At 52.8% G+C, this 22,165-nt stretch overlaps 1 protein-coding gene across 2 annotated transcripts; it reads right to left on the bottom strand.

The window, feature by feature from the left end:
• Positions 1-1,772: 1,772 nt before the first annotated feature.
• CPA5 (carboxypeptidase A5) lies at positions 1,773-22,165 on the bottom strand. Of its 2 annotated transcripts, XM_070425043.1 has the most exons (11): positions 22,050-22,165; positions 20,803-20,884; positions 19,611-19,745; positions 10,453-10,551; positions 9,173-9,274; positions 7,619-7,720; positions 7,165-7,275; positions 6,695-6,785; positions 2,740-2,939; positions 2,376-2,460; positions 1,773-1,960 (listed from the first exon to the last, which is right to left on the bottom strand). In XM_070425043.1, the coding sequence occupies exons 1-11, from the start codon at positions 22,163-22,165 to the stop codon at positions 1,773-1,775; spliced, it is 1,311 nt and encodes a 436-aa protein (XP_070281144.1). The 2 variants fall into 2 exon arrangements, with proteins under 2 accessions (XP_070281144.1, XP_070281145.1); XM_070425044.1 differs by lacking the exon at positions 2,376-2,460 and having other exon boundaries at positions 1,799-1,960; positions 22,050-22,063.

Below are 22,165 nucleotides of genomic sequence, written 5' to 3'. Positions count from 1 at the left end.
TTCTCTCCTCCTCTGCTGCTGGCTCATCCCCTGGAGATGCTCTGTGTCCTTCAGGGGTTCGGTACCCTGACTTCCCCAGGCCTCGCACCTGGCACCTCTGGACCTGGGCTCCGGCCTCTCCCCGGAGCTTGGCCTTCCTGCCTCTACCTGGGCCTCCTTACCTGGACCCTTCTCGTTTATTTGCTCAGAGCTCTCCACAGCTGTGCCACTGAGGTGTCCCTAGCCAAATCCCTGGCTCTATTCATTTGCCCAGACCCCTTGCTCAACAATTATTTAGCTACCGCTCACGGGCCGTGTTGGAATGGGCCTGACCTATAGTGTTAACCACCACTGATCTCCTCCTTCCATTAACTGGTCCAACCTCTGTTCTTTGACAGGTTGGATGAAAAGGGGGACTTGTCCTGATTTCACCCCGCTTTCTTCCTTGTCGGTGATTTATAGTAAAACCCTGTGTTCTGCATCCTGCAGGGGCCAACCCAGGGATACCCACAATCCTTTTCTTTTACAACAAGAACAAAAGTCTGGCCCTTATGAATAAAAAGTCTTGCTTTCTGCTCCAGATTTACCCAAATCCATTCAGCTCTCCAGCTGGCCTCTTGCTTCTTGGGGGTACCTGCCCTTACCTGAAGGCAGGGCACATAGACCCATTACTCTGCTCCCCAGGGGTGGTGGCAGGGAAATAAAAAGGTATAAGGAAGCCTGAGGATGGGGGAGAGTAAGGGGTGATATTTTGTCTATACCCCTTTCTCTCCCTTAATAAAGTGTTTACTGAGCACGTGGCCTGGCCTGAACTAACTGCTAAGTGCATGACCACCATGATGATACGGGGAAGAGGAGGAGAAGGGACTTCTCCCTGAATGTGCAGTGCTTTGCTGTGCTGGCTCTGATAGGCTCTCACTCTGTGTTTCCGAGACTAGGGAAGCCTATGAGGGCGCCCAGGAGGAGCAGGTCACACCAGTGACTCGCTCAGTTTCATTTACCGGGTGAGTGGGATCTTACGGGGTGAGTGGGATCTTCTGAGTGGGGCCTCTGAAATATGCCCCTGCCCCTAACCAGCACGGGCAGTGAAGCAGGAAGAGAAGAAGGCTGCCTCTCTGTGCCCACCTCTCCCCCAAGATCCTGGAAATGCCAGCACTGGAGATCCACTCTTAGATCAAACATTGTCCCCTCCGGGGTCATCTTGAGATGTAAATACCACTAAGAGGACAATGTGTCTGTTAGCAGCTCCTAGGGCAGTGATGGCGAACCCTTTGAGCTCGGCGTGTCAGCATTTTGAAAAACCCTAACTTAACTCTGGTGCCGTGTCACATATAGAAATTTTTTGATATTTGCAACCATAGTAAAACAAAGATGTATATTTTTGATATTTATTTTATATATTTAAATGCCATTTAACAAAGAAAAATCAACCAAAAAAATGAGTTCACGTGTCACCTCTGACACGCCTGTCATAGGTTCACCATCACTGTCCTAGGGGGTGAGTTATCTGTTCTGGGCCCTGAGAACATTGCCAGAGAAGAAAAGGCAAGATCGCATCCTCCTGAACACCTGGGGAGAGAAGAGGCTTTTCGAGCTGTCACTGCCCCCTCCTCAATGCTGAGTCCAACGGGGTGGTGGCCAGTGCAAGAGGCCACCAAGCCTGTTAAACTTGGTTTATTTTCTAAGGGGTCATGGCAGGGTTTGCAGGAAGGGGTGTATAAATTGGGGTTCAGGAGGAGCCCCAGGCCTTGGGGAGGAGGATGACCTCTCCTGCTCTGCCCTCGATCATGCTGCTAGTAGGGGTGCCTCAGGGTGTGCTTCAAGATGGTCCGAATCGCCATCCACGTCTCCTGGGCTGTGGGGATGATCTGTGTGGCCGGTAACAGGAAGCCGTAGCGCCCAGTGTCCCGGAGCTCAAAGCTGAAGGAGTACTTGATGCCACTGTCATAGGCCCAGTCGACGGTGATCCCACTGGCCACATCTGGATACAAAAGGGCAAGGAAATGCCCCCGAATGGAAGAACAGGGTGTGGCCCCAAGGAAAGTGAGCCTGGAGGCCAAACCCCAACCCACCTCAGACCCACCAAGCCTCCCAACCCAGGCCTTCACTTGGGCCACACCCTGCTCACCCGGCCCGTTCTCTGCCCCGAAAACCTTAAGACTGCTAGGCAGGGGATCTTTGCCCTCCAGGAATGCTACAGAAAGCCAGGCATTGGGAGCTGTGCACTAGTGAATGCAGTAAAGAAACAGCTCCCTGGTTAGGAAATCAGCTCTGGCCCAGCTAGACCTATGGCACTGCCGTGACCAGCCAGGCCCGCCAGACAGCCCAGAGCCTACACCTGCCCGCCCCGGGTGGATGTGGTGCCTGAAGAAGCAGCCAGGGGAAGGCTCACTCACAGAGGGTGGTGCTGACGCTGCCGTAAAGGTACTTGATCCCGTGGACCTCGTACAGGGCCTGCACTGCTCTCTTGGCAAGATTGTACTGCAGGATGACATCCAGAGGGTGAGGCTGGGGCTCCCCACACCCTTACCAGCTGCTGAGAAGCAGGGAGTTGGGAGTCCAGGAAGTTGCATGTGTAGGTGGCTCTCGTGAGAAGGGAACCCAGAACCTCCAACTCTGGACGTGATCACACGTGAAACTGAGCTCCCTCCTCCTCCCTGCCAGAGGTCACTTGGTCCAGACCCTTGTTTCAGAGTGAGGGCCTGCGCCCGCTGGGAGTCTGCCAGATGCCTCCCCCAAGCCCTAAGTGGCCAATCTCACCAACTCCTCCTGGTTTGAAATAGGCTCCAGTGAGTGGCCGTAAGGGTACATGAGCATCTGAGAGTAGCTGTGGATGGAAATCAGAGCCTTGATGTTCCCGTGGGCGGTGATGAAGTTTGCAATGGCAGACACCTCTGGCTCCGAGTGCGGGTAGGGCCCGTGATACGTCTCTGAGCATGGATTGTCCTTAGAACCATTTCCTGGAAGTCAAACAAAACCACCCAAAGGGTTCAGACTCCCCGGTTTCAGGAGGACGCTTAGCGCTCACAAAATACCCATCTATTCTCTACATTTCCCAGCCTCCTTTGCAGTTTGGTTGAGGCCATGTGACTACACCTGACCATGACAATGTGTGCAGTAATGATGTGTCACTTCTAGTTCAAGGCGGTTAAGGGTAGGCATGACTTCTTCATACTCACTTCTGATGGTGTGTGGTTGGAAGCAAAAAAACTCTAGATCAGCAGTTCTCAACCTGTGGGTCGCGACCCCTTTGGGTGTCGAACGACCCTTTCACAGGGGTTGCCTAAGACCTTCAGAAAACACATATATAATTACATACTGTTTTTGTGATTAATCACTATGCTTTAATTATGTTCAATTTGTAACAATGAGATGGGGGGTCACCACAACATGAGGAACTGTAGTAAAGGGTCTCGGCATTAGGAAGGTTGAGAACCACTGCTCTAGATGGAGGAAGTGTCCTGGATCCCTCTGTCACCATCGGAAGAGACCTGCCAAGGAGAGTCACTGCCCACATTGGACTTTGTGTGCATGAAAAACAAACTTTTATTGTGCTGAGCCACTGGGATTTGGAGGGGTATTTGTTACTGCTGCACACCCTAATCTAATACCACACTGCGACTCAGCAATTCCTGTAAGGAGCTCCCTGGGTTTGTCTTTTGGGTAAGTCCTGACTGTGGTTCCATTAAAGAGGTGGGCCTGCCTCAGCAGTCGCCTCCAGAGGAAACTCTAGGTCTCCAACCCCAGCTTCCCCTACGAGCAATGACCCCTTTGAGCTGACCCTTCATTGCCATCCTTCCATTGCCATGGGGAAGGCTTGGGTCAATTGAAAGCTCAAATTCAGTGTCTGCTCAAGCTGTACCACAGCTACAGCCCCAGGAGCCACACGGACTAGGGGCCAGGAAAAGAGAGAATAGATCTCCATAGTTACCCGAGGCTAAGCTGGGAACCACAGATACAACAAGTCTTTGAAATTTCTTCTTGGGGACCTAAATTCGGAGAAAGGGCAAAGAGGAGCTGTGCCTCTATTTTGTTCACAAATTGAATTTGTCCCCATCTCCTCCTAGATTCTTTGCCCCCCACCTCTTTCCCTCCTATTTTGTTTTCCTCCCTCCCAAAGGGCCATGTTGTAGAGGGCTGGGCTGGGCTGGTCAAGATTTGTGGGTTAGAAACACATTTGGGAAGAACCATCCCAGTTTCTCCTCTCGTTCGTCCCCCCTGAAATGACTACACACAAGCCTGGTCCAGAGGCCAAGGGTTGCTCCAATATCTGGAGTCTCCTGCGGGTGCCAGAGCACCTCTTTTGACCCCCAGGGCAGAGGGCTGGCTGGAGAGCTGGGGGCTGGCCCATGGACCAGTTCAGATGCTGCTCTGAGACTGAAGCAAACCGCTCCTCCCCAAGAGTGCAGGTGAGGGCGGTGTGTGTGGGAGGGATGATCTACAGATTACTCATTATGCGGCAGTTAAATTAAGGTAATAATAAAACCATAAACAAAATCTTCCTGCCTGAGTCACCAACCCAGACACACTGTTATTCCTGGCCAGAGGCAATTCTGCCACCGGAAGCGCATCCCCTTTTGGTCTTCAGGTCCTCACCTGGGGTGGGGACCTGAGCTGGAAGGGATGTGCTTGCAGGGAGCCAGGGTGTGAGGAGCAGCCCCAGGCTGGAGTCCGCCAGCTAACAGGGGCCCTGATTCTTGTGTCTCCCAGGAGCTTCTGCACCTGCTACACTTGATGAATGACAAATAGCAACAGATGAGCAGAGCGGGGGAGGCTGAGAGCTTTGTCTGCATTTGCAGCCCACGCATGGAAAGCCGTTCCCCTGCCAACGACCAGGTGGCTTTGCCCAAATATGGAGGAACACTTCAGGCCATTAGTTCTGGTTTGAGCTGAGCAGAATAAACTAATCTTCCCCTGACCAAATGGGAATTAGCTGCCTGCCTCTCTCTGCCGCTCACAAAGCCCTCTGCGCCTGCCTGTTTCACAAGTACCTGCTAATGGATTCATTAGCTATTTATTTTTCCTTCTCTAAAAATGTAATTTGTAGCAAGGGGAAATCTCTGGAAAGACATGGTAAATTATTAAAAGCAGCAATCTTTGAGTAGTGGGATTATGGGAGCTTTTTGTCCCCTCAGGGCATTTTCATATATATATATATATATATATATATATATATATATATATATATTACATTGTGTGTATATTGATTTTTTTTTTCCTGTGGTGAAACAACAAACATTTTTTAAAGAAGTAATTTGTCTTTCTAGCCAGTCCATCTCAGGGTCTGTGGGTACACACTTCAGCTGGTTCCAAGGGACGGATGGATGACTGCTTGGGGCAGGTGTCCGGCCATTTGGAGGTGGAAATGCCCAATTTTACACAGTTGTGTTCCCTTACACAGGCGGTTACACACACAGCCTCAGATCTCAGGAAACCCCCGCAGTGTGGACTGGGGGGCTTCTCCCTGGATGCTTCAGAGCTGCCCTTACTTTTCAATGAGAGCCGACTCAAAGAAGCCAGGTTTTCAAAGTGGCAGGCATCCGGATCTAGAATGTTCTATCTCCTTGCTTTAGCCACCCAACTGTAGATCTGTGCTTTTTTCTTAAAATACATTTTATTGATTTTTTTTACAGAGAGGAAGGGAGAGGGATAGAGAGTTAGAAACATCAATCAGCTGCCTCCTGCACTCCTCCTACTGGGGATGTGCCCGCAACCAAGGTACATGCCCTTGACCGGAATCGAACCTGGGACCTTTCAGTCCGCAGACCGACGCTCTATCCACTGAGCCAAACCGGTTAGGGCTAGATCTGCTTTTTAACAGCAATGGCACTGTCTCCTGTGGAGCCAAACCCCGACCCCACCCCCACCCCCACTCCCACCCCCCCGCCCCAGCATGGTGCGGGTGCCACATCTGGGGCCAAGGGCTGTGGCACCCGCACCTCTCCCCTGGACACTGTCCTAGCTAGACCCAGCCTCCCACCCATTAAAGTGCTGGGTTCCCAGGTCCACATACTCGTCTCTGGGCTTTCTGGAGGCCTCAGTTTCCTCATCCGGTCCCCATGCGCCTGGCATGGTAAGGGAATAATCAGGAAGAATACCAGGGAACCGGGAGGAAGCTGCCCACCCTCCCTGGACTCATACAATCTGGCAGATAAACCCCGCCAGCAGCTCAGGGTTACAAAGTCATTGGGTCAAAAATAAAAAAATAAAAACAGGCTCAAGTGGTATTGATGATAAGGAATTGGCTTATTCTATGTTTGAAGTATTGTTCCGGTCTCCCCAGAGGGCAAATTTCAGGGCGCAGCTCTCAGGAAATGAGTTTGGAGGCATTTTCTTGTGGCCTGCTCTCTTCAAGAAAGGCTCGAGGCGTTTCAGGGGCATCATAAACTCTGAATTTTAAACAACCAGCAAGATGACCTGGTACCTCCTTAAGCCCTTCTCTGCGTATTTCGGATTTGGCCTTTGCAGTTACGCTGCTTCCATGTTTCTCATGAGGGCTTAGCACATGCGTACATTTCCCACATGTGTGCAACCTGTCCCCGTATCTCACAGCCAGCCCTAGGCATACGCTCGCCTGTCCCTGGCCACGACTCACTTGCATGAGTTAACTACATTGCCTCCCAAGTCAAAGGGCACCATAATCTGACTGTGTGGGAGACCCGTCAAGGACCAAGTCCTTCTCCGGCCCCGCCCGCAGGTCCGGCAGATGCCCTACCTCCAAAGCCCGACCTCCAGTTCCTGTTCAGATCCACACCAATGCAGGTGATTCCGGGTTGGTTGGACTTGTTCTTCCGCCACAAGCGGTTCTGAGAAAGCCCAGGACGATGACCTCATTACTGAGCCCATTCCCAGGGTGGGAGCCCCTGGCATCCTGGCCTAGGAAGGAGGGTCTGGTGGGACAGGGAGGACAAAGTGAAGGAATCGCTGGGGCAGGAGCAGGGGGCATGTGGCTGGACCCAGGCTGCAGTCAGACTCTTTGCGGTTAAAGCCAGGGTGCAAGCGGGAGGTCGGAGGACAAGGGCTGCGGCTTCAGTCCTGAGCGGCCCACCTTCCTCGGTGAGACTCTGCAAGGAACCCGAGGGGCAGGCAGGCCCCAAGGGAACCTCAGCTCAGCTCCCCAAAGCAGAAGCGACCTTTCCTCCACCCCCCAGCGCCACTGACCCCCTCCCGCCCAGGTGCCCTCACCATGCTGTGGGTAAAAGCAAAGCCGTCAGGGTTGGAGACGATCTCCAGGAAGATGTCCATGGTGTTCAAGAGGCTTGTCAGGACGTAATCTTTGCCGTGGTCACTGACAATCTGCAAGAAAAAAACAGAGTGGGACGGGGTGAGGGGCGGAAGGCCCTGCTGGGCTCTCCTCCGAGGTGGGGCAGGACATTTGCACAGCCAGTGCTGCAGGCAGCGAGGACGTCAGGCCATGAGGCACATCCTTCGTCCAGAGGCAAAGGCTTGGGTTTTAAGCAAATAAAAGGCAGAGGCTAGATGGGAGCTCTGTGCTGCAAAAGACCAGCTGGCAGCTGCTCCAAAGGACAGAGAGCACCCTGAGTTTTAAAAAAACCAAGTATAATATTTCATCTGGAGGTGCCCTTAAATAGTCAAGCAGCCCCCGCCCCCTGCCCCAGCCCCCATCCTCCGTGCTGACCTGCTTGGCAATCCAGATGCCGGTGGCATGGGTGATCCACTCCCGGGAGTGAATTCCAGTGTCGATCCAGATGGCCTGGCGCTCAGAACCGCCGGTGCTAAACTGGGGGAAAGCACCGGGACCCATACAAGTTTGAACGGAGGCAGCTACACGGCTGTCCCTGGGCTGCCGGGAAGGAGGCCCCGGATGTATCCTCACTATCTGGGGTGATCCTAGATGCCCGAGATGGAGGGCTGTGTGTGCAGGTTCCTGTGCGTGAGCCCATGAAGTGCACACGTGCTTGAATCCTGACAGCACAGGCGAACCATGATCCGGCCAGAAGCACAGAATTGCCCCCGCCTGTAAGTATCGTAGACACTTCTGGTGCTTCTCCAACGTTAAGGGTACGAGAACTCCCCGGGCATCTTACTAAAATGCACATTCTGATGCGGTATGTCTGGGGGGAGGGGTCTGAAGTGGGGCATTTCTAACAAGCTCCTGCGGATGCTGCGGCCACAGGTGCGGGTGTGAGGACCACACTTTGAGTAGCAAGGTTTCTGACAACTAAAGAAAGAACACGGAAGGCCCTGGGGTGAGTCACCTCGGGGACAGACAAAGGCAGGTCTGAGGTTTGGTGAGATCACTTGGCCTCAGAAGAGCCCCCCAGGCACTGCAGAGAGCAGCAGCGCCTGTCTTCTCTGAGGGCTGGATGTCAAATGCCCTGCACGGTCCATGCTCCTGAGTGTCCTTTGGGGCACGTGCTGAGAAATGCTTTCCGGCGGGTTCCACACTCTACTCCATCCTGCCTCCTTCCTGACCAAGGACACTGCGCTGCTACGTTTGCTCAAACTCTGTTGCCAAGGGTCCTTGTGAAGGGCTGGGAGGTCCCCCCAGAGACTCAGGTCTACCTGTGGGGCTGTCTACCTGTGAGCCAGATGACCTCAGTTATTTGTAAATGAGGCCTCGCTGTATGTACCTCTCTTCCCATTTATCAGATGAAGTAACTGAGGAAACAGGAAGAAGGCTGACTCACCCACACTCATCCCTCAAATCCAGGGTGGGGCCTGCCACGCTGCCAGTTCACCTTCGTGGCAACCCTCCCACCTACCTCCTGACCCAGGACATGCCAGGCCACCACACTGTCACCTGTCCATGCCTACAAGGGCGGGTCCCTGATTACCGCAAACCCAAAGTTCATGGGTCACCTCAAGACAGGAGCATACACATCTTCTCTTTCCCTAAAACTTCCACTCAGCCCTGGCCGGTGTGGTTCAGTGCGTTGGAGTGTCGTCCTGTGCACCGAAGAGTTTCATGTTCGATTCCCAATCAGGGCTCATGCGGGAGGCAACTGATTGATGTTTGTCTCTCACACTGATGTCTCTCTCTCTTTCTCTCTCTCTCTCTCTCTCTCTCTCTCTTCCCCCTCTCTCTGAAGTCAATGAACACATCCTCAGGTGAGGATTTTAAAAAATAAATAAATAACAACCTCCTATCCTGTCACAACCCCACATGAGCTCAATCTTATGCCAGAGGCTCTCACTGTAGAGTCTAGCGGTCAACACTGCTAGCTTTTACCTTCAGGACAAGAATGGATCGATTTTCAAAGCTGTGGCCAATCTGAATTTTTGAGACAAGATCCGCATGCTCGGTGACGAAGCTGTCGATCCAGCTATATATCTGAAAGGAATGAAGTTGATCAGATGGGCAGTTAAGCAAGACGAGGGTGAACCCCAGGACCTCTCTGCATAGTCTCCTTCTCCCATCCCACCCTCCTTACTACTTCCCCACCTCTCATGAGGATCTGAACGAACCCACATCAAAAACTAAAAGAAGACAACCTCCAGGCTGAAGGCAAACGGCTGTGGTGGGCCTGGGTTCTCGGGCTGCTCACCACCAGGCAGAGCAAAGACTCTGCCTGGAAGAACAGCATGAGCTGACCCTACTCAGTGCCCCAGGGCCGGCCTGCAAGGCTCTCTCAGGATGGAAGTTTCTTTTACTTCCATTCACTACATTTGACAGATCGCATAGACCTGGCAATGTCGTTTTGGGCCTCCATGCTCCTTTTGGATTCTAAGCCACTTGAAAGCAGGGTGATTTATCTCTGATATCAGTAAACACTGATGGGCTATGTTAATTCATTCTCTTAGTCTTTCAATACATGTCATTGAATTAACAAATATATGAAAGAACGTGGATCCTCCATTACAGGCCTTGTGAAATGGGAAGAGTGAAGAAGAGGGTAATAAAGTGGGCCAATAATGTCACACCCTTCCTATGGAAATGGGAGCTGTGCCTTGCGTTAGTGTCTTCTGAACTCTCCTTGCAGATTCTCCTTTACAGACAAGGCACAATCAGTCATACCTGCCCTAACTGTTGGTGACTGCGATTATGAAGGCAACTATGTTCTACAAAATGGCTCTCCAGTACTCCTGGCTTCCCGCCCTTTCTGCACTCTAGTTCCCACTGCTGGGGCCACATAACACCAGGAGTGGTCGTGGTGAGGTCAGGGCCCCTGGACCCCTAGCCAGAGCTAGATAGGAAGGTGCCTCTCCCTGCTCCATGCTGGCCAGTGGCGGGTCCTGCCTTCGTGTCCCACCTAGGAGACCATCCCTCTGGTCCAGGACCTGCCATGGGCTGACTGTTGAGCCGCGGTCCCCTCGATCTGAATCCTGGCTTCTGGATCTCGGAAGCTGCCTACCTAACGGACCTTCACCCAATGCCTGCTCCACACTCTCCAACTGCCAGTTCACCGTCTCCCATAGACCCCAGAGTCCTTCACTAGCCTCTGCCAGAAGCTGGAGACCCTGAGGACCCCAAGGGAAGACAGAGGCCAGAGCTTGACGTAGCAGACCTACCTCCTCCAGGGTGTGGTAAGAGGAGTAACTGAAGCTGCTGGTGCTGCGCTCCAGCCGGCGGGACTTTGCCATGGCCTCTCTCTCCTGGTCCAGCAGCACCTAGGTGACGGGGGCACATGTCGGGAGGGAAGGGGTGGGCTGGGACAGGCATGCCCCTTCCGAGCCCGGCCTCAGGTGGCTGCGCACAGGACAGCATCAACACAGGAGAATGAGCCACCATGAGCATGAGCTGCGAAACAAGAGGAGACGCGGGGTTTCTAGGAAACCCTTCTGCTTGACAAGCTGGAGTTCACGATGCCATTTCCCAGACAAGCACAGGGCACGGAGCAGAGAGCCGTGTCCTAAGTCTGCCACTGCTACTCACTTGCTGTGGGACCTCAGCCTTCGTTTCCTCGGCGTGATCACTGGGACAGCAACACCGGCCTTGCCCATCTCATGGGGTAAAATGTAATCATGGATACGGACGTGTTTTGGAAAAGATGCCCATGTTCTACTGCCAGCATCACCTTTGCCCTCTGTGAACGTTCGGTTGAGTTAAGGCCTGCACTGAGCCATGAACACTGACCACTGCGGAGCAGAGCGCTCCCCAACCCACAACATCCACTCTACCCCCAGGAAGTGGCCTAGACAATTGGTGCCCAAGCCGTTTAGAAAGCCAGTCCAAATCATTATGATTAAAGTGCCAACAGACTTTCACTCGCCATCTTCACTGCCCCTTAATTATATCTAGATATAGATATAAATATAGGTATAGCCCTAGCCAGTTTGGCTCAGTGGATAGCGCATCAGCCTGAGGACCAAAGGGTCCCGGGTTCGATTTGGTAAAGGGCTCGTACCTTGGTTTCAGGCTCCTTCCCCATCCCGGCCCTGGTCAGGGTTCATGCAGGAGGCAACCAATGGATGTGTTTCTCTCACATCGATGTTTCTCTCTGTCTTTCCCTTCTACTCTCCCTAAAAATCAATTGAAAAATATCCTCGGGTGAGGATTAACAAAATATAGATAGATAGATAGATAGATAGATAGATGATAGATAGATGGATATAGATGATATAGAGATAGATACAGAGATACAGATCTGCACACGTAGATATACATGTATGTATATAGATAGACCTTTGTGTCTGTGTGTGTGTATACACAGAGAGAGCAAACAAATATGTAAAATGTAAACAACAGGTGAAAAGTCCATCCTATTATTCTTGCAATTAAAAAGCGTTTTTAAATTAATGAGAGAACGACATCATGAGCCAAGGACAGCAAGACACTAAAATGCCAAAAAATATATGAAAACGCTAACAATGGCTGTTAGGATAGAAGAATTAGGATTTGACGCAACTTTTTTTCTTTTCTCTGCTTTTGCATTTAGGCAACATCCTTATCCCACTCCAATAAGTAAGAGCTTCTACGTGAATAAATAATACTAAAACAAAAACAAAAAAGCCCTAGCGGTGAAAATACCGTGGCAGCCACGGAGCCCTCAGGCCCAGGGCTGGAGAGAGCCCTCCCCCGGACCTGCTGCGCCCGGCACTGTGGCCCCAGTGGCTCGCTCACGACCTCGCTCAGGTTCACAGGTTAGGTTAGGACGGGAAACCCATGTTTGGGGCTCATTTTATTGCTTGTTGAGCACCGACTACATTTGAGGCGATTGTGCTTGCCGTGCTTCCTGGCGGGACTGGCTGGGCTGAGGACGGTGCCAGCTGGGCAAGGCAGGCCTGCCGGTTGTGTGAGAGGTGGTGGGAGGGGTCCTGACCCTTGCTGGCACCAGCACCACCCTGGGAAGCCCTAACAAAAGGAATTTGTCTTCTTCCCAGGAAATCAACGGACATCTCAGCAGCCCCCCATGACCCATGTGTGCCGGGCACTGAGCCGGGCACTGCCAGCTGTGGGAGCAGCTGCAGGGGAGAGAGCAGGCCTGTCCAGTTCACCGGACTCAGGGCCCATCCGTCCCTGCTTGGGCCCCAGCAGAATAAAGTTAAAGAATCCATAAGTTAAAAAAAAAGTCTAACTTTCTGGGGACTGGTGGAGGCCGGCGGTGGGGGAAGGAGCGGGACAGGAAGGAGAAATTGGAAAGAAAGGACCAGGGGCCCCCTCTTCCCACACAGCCCAGGGACACCCACAGGAAGACAGCTCCCACAGGCTGTGCTTTGTTCCACACAACAGCTTGGAGGCAAATGGGAAGTCGGCACCGAACTGCAAATATCTTTCCAAATACCCTCGCAGCCCTGTGAATGGATCTGACACCGCTCACACACTGGGAATGCTCAGCTGGGCCCCAATTCCAGGAACATTAATCTACCCTGGCCCGAAAAAGACACAGATGTTTGCTCCCCTCACAGGGCCCAGGGAAGGGGATGGGAGGGCTAAGAATGCAGTCTTGCCACAGGCTCAGGAATGCCTAATTACAGCCCTGTCAGGCTGCTCTGAGAGGAAAGGGAGAGAGAGAGAAACCTCAGAAGGCAGCCATTTGCCTCCCTGGAAGCCAGAACCTGACAGGGAAAGTAATACCTCCGTGTGAATTAATTTATGACAGGAGTAAGGAAGGATGGGGGGCATTAAGCAAAGAACAGCACCTCCAGGAAGAGGGAGGGGAGGAGACGGAGGGCCCCCAAAAGTGAAGTTGACAGTGGAGGGAACTCACTGGGCAGTGGGGCTCAGACCACAGACAGGAAATGGACACAGCTCATAGAATCAGTGGGGGGGGGGGGGGGAGCCAGGGGAGAGGGGCGCTGACCCCGCTCTGTGACCACAGCAGTCCCTCTCCTCAAGGTCCCTGCCCTGCTCTTCCAGGCCTAACGTTTGCAATAGCAGCTACACGGTGGGTGGTAACTACAGTCCACGCCTATGGGGGGTTGGGGGGGAGGTAATAGATTGGGGGTGTTAGAATGGACCCCCTGACAGATCAAGGCTAAACTATGGCATCACTGCCCAAAAAGCAGCTTAAAACACCACACAAACAACAACGACAACCTCTGAGGAGGCAGATGGCACAAGAGCGAAGGGTGCCGGGCCTGGAGCAGCTGTCTGGGATGAAATCCCGACGCTCTCCCTGACTTGGGCAAGTGACTAATTTCTCTGTGTCTCCATTACATGGGGGTCATGTTATCACACACTTCAGCAGATGTCCTCATGAACATTAGAAGGGTTAATACGCCTAAAATGCTTAGCACATTGCCTAACATGTAGAAAATACTAGCTGTGCCAATGACCGTGACAATGACAGGACAACAAGAGTAGCTCTTGGGGTGACTCCAGGACTCCGTGATAGAGCAATCATTGCCAGGCATGACCAGGAAGTCTGGATTCCTCCCGCGGGGAGTGGTGTGTGTAGGACTCGGGAAGGCAGAGCACGCTCATGAATGGTCGCTTGTGTGAGTCAGTGAGCACCTGCTCCCGCCGAGGATTAGTCCTTCTGTCCATGTCCCCCTAGTGCAGCCAGACTCTGCCTCTCCCTCCCTCTGGGCCTTACCCCTGGTGGCCTCCTCCTTCCCTTGCCTTCTCCTGCCCTCATCCCTACCTGTCCTCCTCTTCTCTTTATTTAATTGTTATTTTTAATCAATTTTTTAAAGCCTCACCTGAGGATATTTTTCCATTGATTTTTAAAGAGAGGGAAAGAGAGAGGGAAAGACAGAGAGAAACATCAATGTGAGAGAAACACTTCGCTTGGTTGCCGCCTGCAGGCACCCCAAACCAGGGGAGGAGCCTGCAACCAAGGTACATGCCCTTGACCGGAATCAAACTTGGGACCCTTCAGTCCACAGGCCGATGCTCTATCCACTGAGCCAAACCAGCTAGGGCCCTCCTCTCCTCTTTAGAGCTGCCCCCCACCCCCACCCCCGCCCCAGTCGACAGCATTTCTACTTTGGAATCTCTTCCAAACAAGTGTTTATTGAGCACACTGAACACTAAAGATAGTCTAGTAGGGGATACAGACAATAAACAAGATAAATAAGTCAATTACACAGGATAATAAAAGGAGAGAAATGATGCAGAGGAAGGAGGGAGGGAATTGGGGGAGTATGGAGAAGAAGGGTGCGTTTTAAAATAAGGTGAAAGGGTGACATGTGAATAAGATTTTGAAAGCAGTGAGGGAATAAGCCAGGCAGATAACTGCAGAAACAGCATTCCAATTATAAGGACCAGCATGTGCAAAGGCCCTGAGGTGTGAATCTAGTCAGGAAAGGGTCAGGCAAGTTTGAGGTACAGCAAGGAGGTCCGGGTGTCTGAAGCAGAGTGAGCAAGGGGGAAATAGTGAAGAGTGTGGGACTCAGATCATGTAGAACGGGGGGGGGGGGGGTGGGGGGGGGTGGGGGGGGGGGCGGCGCACCTGGCCCGTGAGCCATGTAAGGCAGAGAAATCATTTGGTCTGGTCCTACCAAGGCATTAGGGGTGAGTTAATTAAATGTTTGACCAAATCTAGCAGGCTAATTTTTTAAAAAACATATTTTTATTGATTTCAGAGAGGAAGGGAGAGGGAGAGAGAGATAGAAACATCAATGATGAGAGAGAATCACTGATTGGCTGCCTCCTGCAGGCCCCACGCTGGGAATCAAGCCCACAACCAGGGCATGTGCTCTGACCAGGAATCGAACCATGACCTCCTGGTTCATAGCCCGATGCTCAACCATTGAGCCACGCTGGCCAGGCAAGCCGGCTAATTTTAAGTTGATAATTTCGTTTGGCTCTCGAATGATGTTATAAATATCCAAATGGCCCTTGGCACAAAAAAGGTTCCCCAACCCTGATCCAGCCTTACAGCCATTTTAAGGACTTTGGCTTTTACTCTGAGTTGGGGTGTCATTGAGGGTTTTAAACAGAGGAGTGATATAATTAGACTTGAATATTTTTAAAGGACCTGTGTGGTTGCTGTTTTAAGACCAGGCAACAAAGCCCTAGCTAGCCAGTTTTCTCAGTGGTTAGAGCGTCAGCCCTCAGATTGAAGGGTCAAGGGTTCAATTCCAGTCAAGGGCACATGCCTCAGTTGCAGGCTCCATCGCCGGCCCCGGTCCAGACGAGTGGGAGAGGCAACCAATCGATGTCTCTCTGACATTGATATTTCTCTCTTTCTATCTCTCCCTTCCACTCTCTCTAAAAAGATCAATGAATAAAATATTCTCTGGTGAAAATTAACAAAAACAAACAAACAAAAAAAGACTAGACAATAAGGAGATAAGGGTGCGGACAGGGAGGCCAGTTAGAAAACTATCCAGGAGACAGCTGAAGGAGTGTTGGCCTAGGTGGTAACATAGGGATTTGCTGATGGATTGGCTATGGGATGTGAGAAAGGAGTCAAGCATGACTCCAACAATTGAAATAGAATTTCCTGAGCTGAGGGAGGCCGCAGAGAGCTTTCGGGGGGGCCTTGGAAGCTCGGTTGGGACCAGTGAGGTTTGAGATGCCAGCAAGGTATGTGAGTCTGGAGTTCAGGGAAGGAATATGAGTCTGGCTGGAGCTGTGAATATGGGAGTATTCAGGAGGCTGATGGTATTCAATGCCATGATCCTTGGCCTCGAGGGGACAGAGAAGAGGTCAAAGGACAAAGCTGGGAAACAGGACACCACCCTGCAAAGGAGCAGCCGGTAAGATGGGCGACCCAGGCGGTGCGGAGAGCCTGGGTGATAGCTGGAGGTGGGGGAAACGGATCAAGGGAGGATTTTTTTTTAAGGTGGGATAAATAACTCTGTATTGCAAGCTGATGGGAGCGATTCAGTTGAGAGAGGGAACTGGTGAAGCAATATTTACTCTAAATTGTGTTTTGCTCTAGATGCTCAGAGCATGGGTGATTTTTGTTGTCTCCTTTATGCTTTTCCCTATTTTCCAAATTACCTAACATGAATATTTATTAATTTTGTAATCAGAAAAAAAGCCATTAAAATCCACAGAGCTGATTGCTCAAGTGAAGCTTTTCCACGGTGACTCATCTACAGGAAACAACAACAACAACCAAAGGGCTGACAACAACGAGGAGGTGAAGAAAAATTAAATGCAAATAGAGCTCACTCAGCATCAGATAATTTCTTGCCTGGCCCACTGCAATTTCCTCACCACCCTTCCCCCCTCCCTGCTCCTGTCCCCAACTCAACATTGTCACTGTCAGAGGGATTTTTCTTCCATGCAAATCTGACCATGTCAGAGACCTCCACGGGCTCCCTCGCCGTTTGGGGGATAAAATCTTGACCTCTTCACCCCGCAGAGGATGCCCTTTGTGATCTGGACCGGCCTCATCGCCAATCTGGGGCCCCCTTCCCCTCCCAGTCCCCCCTCTCTGCTCTTCAGCCACACCGTAATTACTGCCTTTTCAGAGCAACTTGCGGGGCCTCTTGTAGTCGCTCCCATAGCAACCTGCTCCACTCCCTCTGTGCACTCATCCACTCCATTGTAATCACTGCTTCACTCCCTCCGCTCCCGCCCCCACCTCACTCAGCTCCCTGGATACAGACCAGTTCTCATCTTTGTATTTCCAGCACCTTGCCCGATACCCAGCACAGAGTACACACCGCTGTATCTGTGTGTTGAATGAATGAACCTGAATGAATGAACCCAACTCTTCTATTTCAAGCATCCCTCTGACCATGGGGATGCGGGGTAGGGGGGACATGTCCCTCTTCAAATCTCTCCAGTGCCTCTGGCCAAAGTGAAAGCCTAGTTCTATCAAGCAAGCTCGCCCTCTTTCCTTTCCTTCTCCCATTGACTCATTCAGCCAGCATTGATTAAGCCCCAGCTAGGCGGCAGGTCCTAGCGTAGGTTCTGGGGCATAAAGATGGATATGGAGCATGGTCCTGGGCCTTGTGGGGCTCAGGGGAAGAGGTGTGTGTCCCTCTGGGCATGCTCTTCCAGAACCTACCAACAGAGCAATTCAGCAGACAGTTGTTGAGGGCCCACCATGCAGGAAACACTGCCAAAAACTGGGGCTGAGAAGATCCAGAAGACACAAGAAATCAGGCCTCTGCGTTAATCGCTGGAACAGCAGACTGGAGGCCAGAAACCTGAGTGGTGCAAAGCCCTTCCCCTCCTGTTAGCGCCTCTGAGCTTTCCTCCTCCTGGACACCTTTTCCCTTCATCGCCACAAATCAACTCGGCACGGCAGCCTCCCCCACCCCAGCTCCCTCTAAGCCAAAACCGGATCTCACATCTGACAATCGGAGCTTGATGTGTTGCAGACAGAGCGAGTTGGTGAAAATCCTGCCTGGCTGGGTTAGGGCTGAGAGTCCAGGGCATTTTACTGAAAATGAGTAAAAATTTCCCCCAACCCTCCACCTCCAGGGACTCCAGAGCTGGGGACCACAGTGAGGGGAGGGGGTCAGCAGGAGGAGGTTACAGGCTGACAGAGAGAGGATGGACCAGCTTCAAAGGAGCTGGTGGGGAAAGGGGGAAGGGGGAGGGAGGCAGGGCTCAGAGGTGCCTCTGGAGCTATTCCTGATGTGCAGAAACCAACAGGAACTTTTTAGAGACCTTTTCATATCTGTTTGCCAAATGCTGCGGGGTTTCCAGGATGGAGAAGGAGCAGGGAAATGCAAACTTCAAAACGCAGGCATGGGCTACAATGAGAACGGAGCGCGATTTCTTTTGATGTGGTGGCCTCTCTTGTCCGTGGGAGTTTCCCCATTTTTGTTTGTGGGGATTTAATTAGAGAAATAGCCCACCCCCCACATGTGGAGCGGGAAACAGATGTGCCTGATGAGGATAAAAGTCTTTGAATGGACCTAAGTGCCCCGGCCCTGTGCTTGCCTGGGAAAGGAATGCCGCCTAATGCGTTTATCCCCCGGCATGTGGTGTCAAGTGTGTGCGCCGCAGGAGACTCTGTGTTCCCACACTCGGGGGGAGAGGAGATTAGCTGCAGCACCGCGTGTTTGGGAACGAACCTCCGGGGACACAATGCTACAGGTACCCCACAGCCTCTGCGGAGGTGCCCAACACGTCGCTGGAGGAAAGGGGCCCCTGGGAACATCCTCGAAATCAAAATAATTGAAATAGAACTCCATAGGGTTCAGAAAAGACACTGGAAGGCGCAGCCACCAGGGGGACATGGGGAGAAGGGGTGCCCAAGATGGAGTCTCTCTTTGCCCTATCCAAGGGCCGGTCTGCAGCCACTTCTCCCAAAGCTGTGCCCCTGGGACAGTGGTCGGCAAACTCATTAGTCAACAGAGCCAAATATCAACAGGACAACGACTGAAATTTCTTTTGAGAGCCCAATTTTTTAAACTTAGACTATATAGGTAGGTCCATTGTGATTCACTTAATTAGGGGACTCCTAAGCTGGCCTTTGCTAAAAACGTCCTCAATCTGATTGAGGTACGTTCGCTGAGGTCGACCCCTTCCAACTCTCCCATCCACACTCGTCTTGTATACTTGTTTCGTCTGTCTCCTTTCGTTCATCCTCTCTGTATGTCCAAACCATCTCAACATACCTTTCTCAATCCTCGACACTACGTCTTCTTTCACTCCACACCGTTCCCTAAAATTAACTTAATAAACTTTACTTTTGTCACCCGCGCGCGATTTGCGGACGCGACTAGCACTAGCCACTGCACAACGAGACTGCTGACTGACTGGCTCACTCAACTCGTGCATGAATCAATCGAGTACGCTCCCCCCCACCCCCCCCCCCCCCCACCCCCTGCATATCCTATCCCGTGGCCTGCCTGCACCGTGTCTCCGGTAGCGGGACCGACCCACACCCCCCACTTCTTCTAACGCCACTTCTTCAAAATAGACTCGCCCAGGACGAAAACCGACTTCTGCGCATGGGCCACGAAGTTTCAATCACACTGTACGTGCGCGCCCGCACGTGGTATTTTGTGGAAGAGCCACACTCAAGGGGCCAAAGAGCCGCATGTGGCTCGCCAGCCGCGGTTTGCCGACCATGGCCCTGGGAGAATCCTGCCCGGGAGAGGGGCCTCGGACGGAGAGCCCTGCGGTGGAGGGGGGCAGGGAAGCCACAGCAGGGCTCACACTGGGCTCCTCTGGAATGAAGGGACTCCCTGGGGCTGGCTGGGCCACCACGGGGACCGGAGGAGCAGTCAGGAAGCAAGGGGGGCCTCCAGAGCTGCCGCACAAAAGCCCGAGCTACTTCCTCCGGCTGCCTTCTCCACCTTAGCCCTGGGTCTTTTTTCTCCACGTTGAGCCCGAACCAGAAAGGCAGCGCTGGGCGGGCCCTCACCTGGATGTTCTCGATCATGACGCTGTAAGCGAGGCCGTGAGACTCCAGGTAATCTTTGACGTCTTTCAGTTCAGAGAAAGGAACTCTCATGTCCACAGGGAGGCTGGGCCTGGCCGGGCCACGCCAGAAGTCCACCTTGTTCACAAAGGAAAGAAAAACGGGGGCCTGTGTCCCCTGTCCTTACACACGACCCTGTAGGCGCCCCGGAAAACCAGGTGATCTCGTATAGAGAGGAAAAGGGCCCGTTCCCTGATGAAAACCCTAAGGCCGAGCAGAAAGATGCGCAACAATAAAAAAAATCCCCAGGTCACTGAGTTTCTGCCCCTAAGCCGGGGCCCTTTCATCACCCAGGCTCGCACTGCAGCGTTGCCCAAGCCCCAAGAGCCCAAAGCAGTTGCTACAAGAGAGACAGCTCCTCCTCTGGAACATGAACATGGACAAGAACGTGGTCAGAAGACAGAGACCTCGCTGCCCCCAAACCTAAAGAAGTAGGAGAGGCCTCACCCGGAGTCCCAGGTCATCCGAATGCTCCGTCCATTTTTCAGTTTCTAAAATGGACAGAGTTACTATGAGGCGTTACGAGAGCGGGCTGGTAAGGGCACTCACACAAATCGGAACGAGGGCTCTGGGCCACATCCAGAAATAGCTGGTTGTTTCAACAGCCCTCAAACAGAGTCCTTCTATTACAGTCGTTGACGGAAATGTTTTCCATTGTGGAATACTCGCAGAGGACAAATGTTCTTGGAAACCAATGCTCATCTGACAGGGACGAGCCCAAATAAAACACAGGTTTGCCAAGCAAAGCCCTTCCAGTTCTTTCAATTGGCAAACAGATGTGCCCAGTCTGCGTGCTACATGGCATCCCACCCAGAGACAGATGTGCCCCCCACCCCGTGTGGCTTCAGGACATTTTAGCTGGATCCAGAGCGGCCCCCACAGGGTCCCCTCAGCGGTCCCATCCAGGACAGAGGGGAAAGCCAACAAGAGCTGCCCAGCCTTCTGGGCAAGTGCTCCCAGCCTTTCCTGAAGAGGAGCCACCATAGTTCTGTGATGTTTGGCAGAGCCATGAGAGAGCAGGTTTGGGGCAGGGGGCGGGGGGAGGGGGAGGCTGGGGAGGGGAACCAGGGAGCCAAAGGTGCAAGCCACTGTGAGAGAAGGGAGAGCATGTCCCCGAGCCCTGAGCAGTCCTCACCTTCTGGGGCTTCAGGCCCTCCAGGTCCCTGAGAAGGGAAAGCTGCATCTCATTTTGGGCCAGGATTCGAAGAACCTGGTCCCTGGAAAGACACGGGAGGGGCAGAGGGAGCGGCTGAGAGGGGTTCCTGGAAGGCTGTGCTGCCTGCAGGAGGCGGCGTGGAGAAGACACCGGGCTGAGGGGGCCTGGTAGGCAGGCTGGGGGGCACCTGGCCACGTGGAGGCTGAAGGACTGAGCAGAAGGGCGTGTAGCTCTGGGAAACCTGCAAGTCCTTCATCCTGGGGCCAGCAATCTCTGCCAAGAACAGACCACCCAGTGGACCAAATAAATCCGTCCGTGCTAATAATGAACCCAAGGACCAGACAGGGAAAGAAAGATGGGGGAGAGATGAGGCGGGTGGAGGAAGGCGCAAGAATAAGAGGACTGAGGGAGAAAGGAGTGGGGTTACAGGATACTGGGGTTACAGGGACAAACGGTGGCCCAAGTGCTCTGCAAACAGCTGTCCCGAGGCCATGGTCTGTCTACACCCGGTACCCAAACTTCTTTCTCCCAAAAGCTTGGGGACAGGGAAGGGGAGGTCGGCCTCACTCTGCATTCTGGGGAAACTGAGCTCCCTCCTGTCTTCCTGGGGGAGTGGGAGGCGGTGGAACTGAGCAGCCTACAGCGTGACCTCTAGGGTCTGAGGCCTGGGATGGCGTTGGCTCCGTCCCTGACTGGCTCTGAGACCGTGGACAATGGACCTGCTCTCTAAGCTTGTATCTTCCTCTCTCGTTCGGGGTCTTTGGGAGGTTGGGAAATCCTGTCTTTACTGGCCTGGTGTACAAACCTGGTGCTTGTATTATTTAAAGGAGTATAATCCTACATCCATCTGTGGTAGGGGGTATGGTCTTTTGGGGGTTACTAACTTCTTTAAGAATCTGAGGAAAGCTATGCACCCTCCCCCAGAAAAATAATACATACCCCCAAAATTATGTATGATTTCCTGGGTTCTTAGAGCCCTAAAAGCTTAACCCAAGAGCCCCAGATTGAGAATTCTGGGTTTGGGGCGGGACAATAATACAGCCGTGTGTCCTACCCTTGAGCACGGCAGTGGGAGACTGCGGAGTTGGAAGTGGGTTCAGGGTGAGAACCGAAGTCCTGACTCTGGGTGCCTTGACCAGGTCCCAGCGGACGGCCACCTCCCCACTGGGACACCCAGCCCCTGGGCGCCTGGCAGTCCTCCCTTCTGCTACGGGGCAGCCACTCACCCTGTGAAATTCATTTGGCCCAAAGCTGCTGCCAGGATAAAGCTGCAGACCAGGAGCGTCCGTCTGTCCACTGCGGGGAGCCCAGGGCCCCAGCCTCCTGCCAGGGCGCCCTGCAT

This window comes from Myotis yumanensis, unplaced genomic scaffold (genome assembly GCF_028538775.1).
Source record: "Myotis yumanensis isolate MYYU_CA2020_CCGP unplaced genomic scaffold, mMyoYum1.0.hap1 SCAF_9, whole genome shotgun sequence".
Classification (NCBI taxonomy): Eukaryota; Metazoa; Chordata; class Mammalia; order Chiroptera; family Vespertilionidae; genus Myotis; species Myotis yumanensis.
The sequence above is the reverse complement of the archived record's forward strand: the minus strand, read 5'-3'. Positions and strand labels throughout refer to the sequence as shown.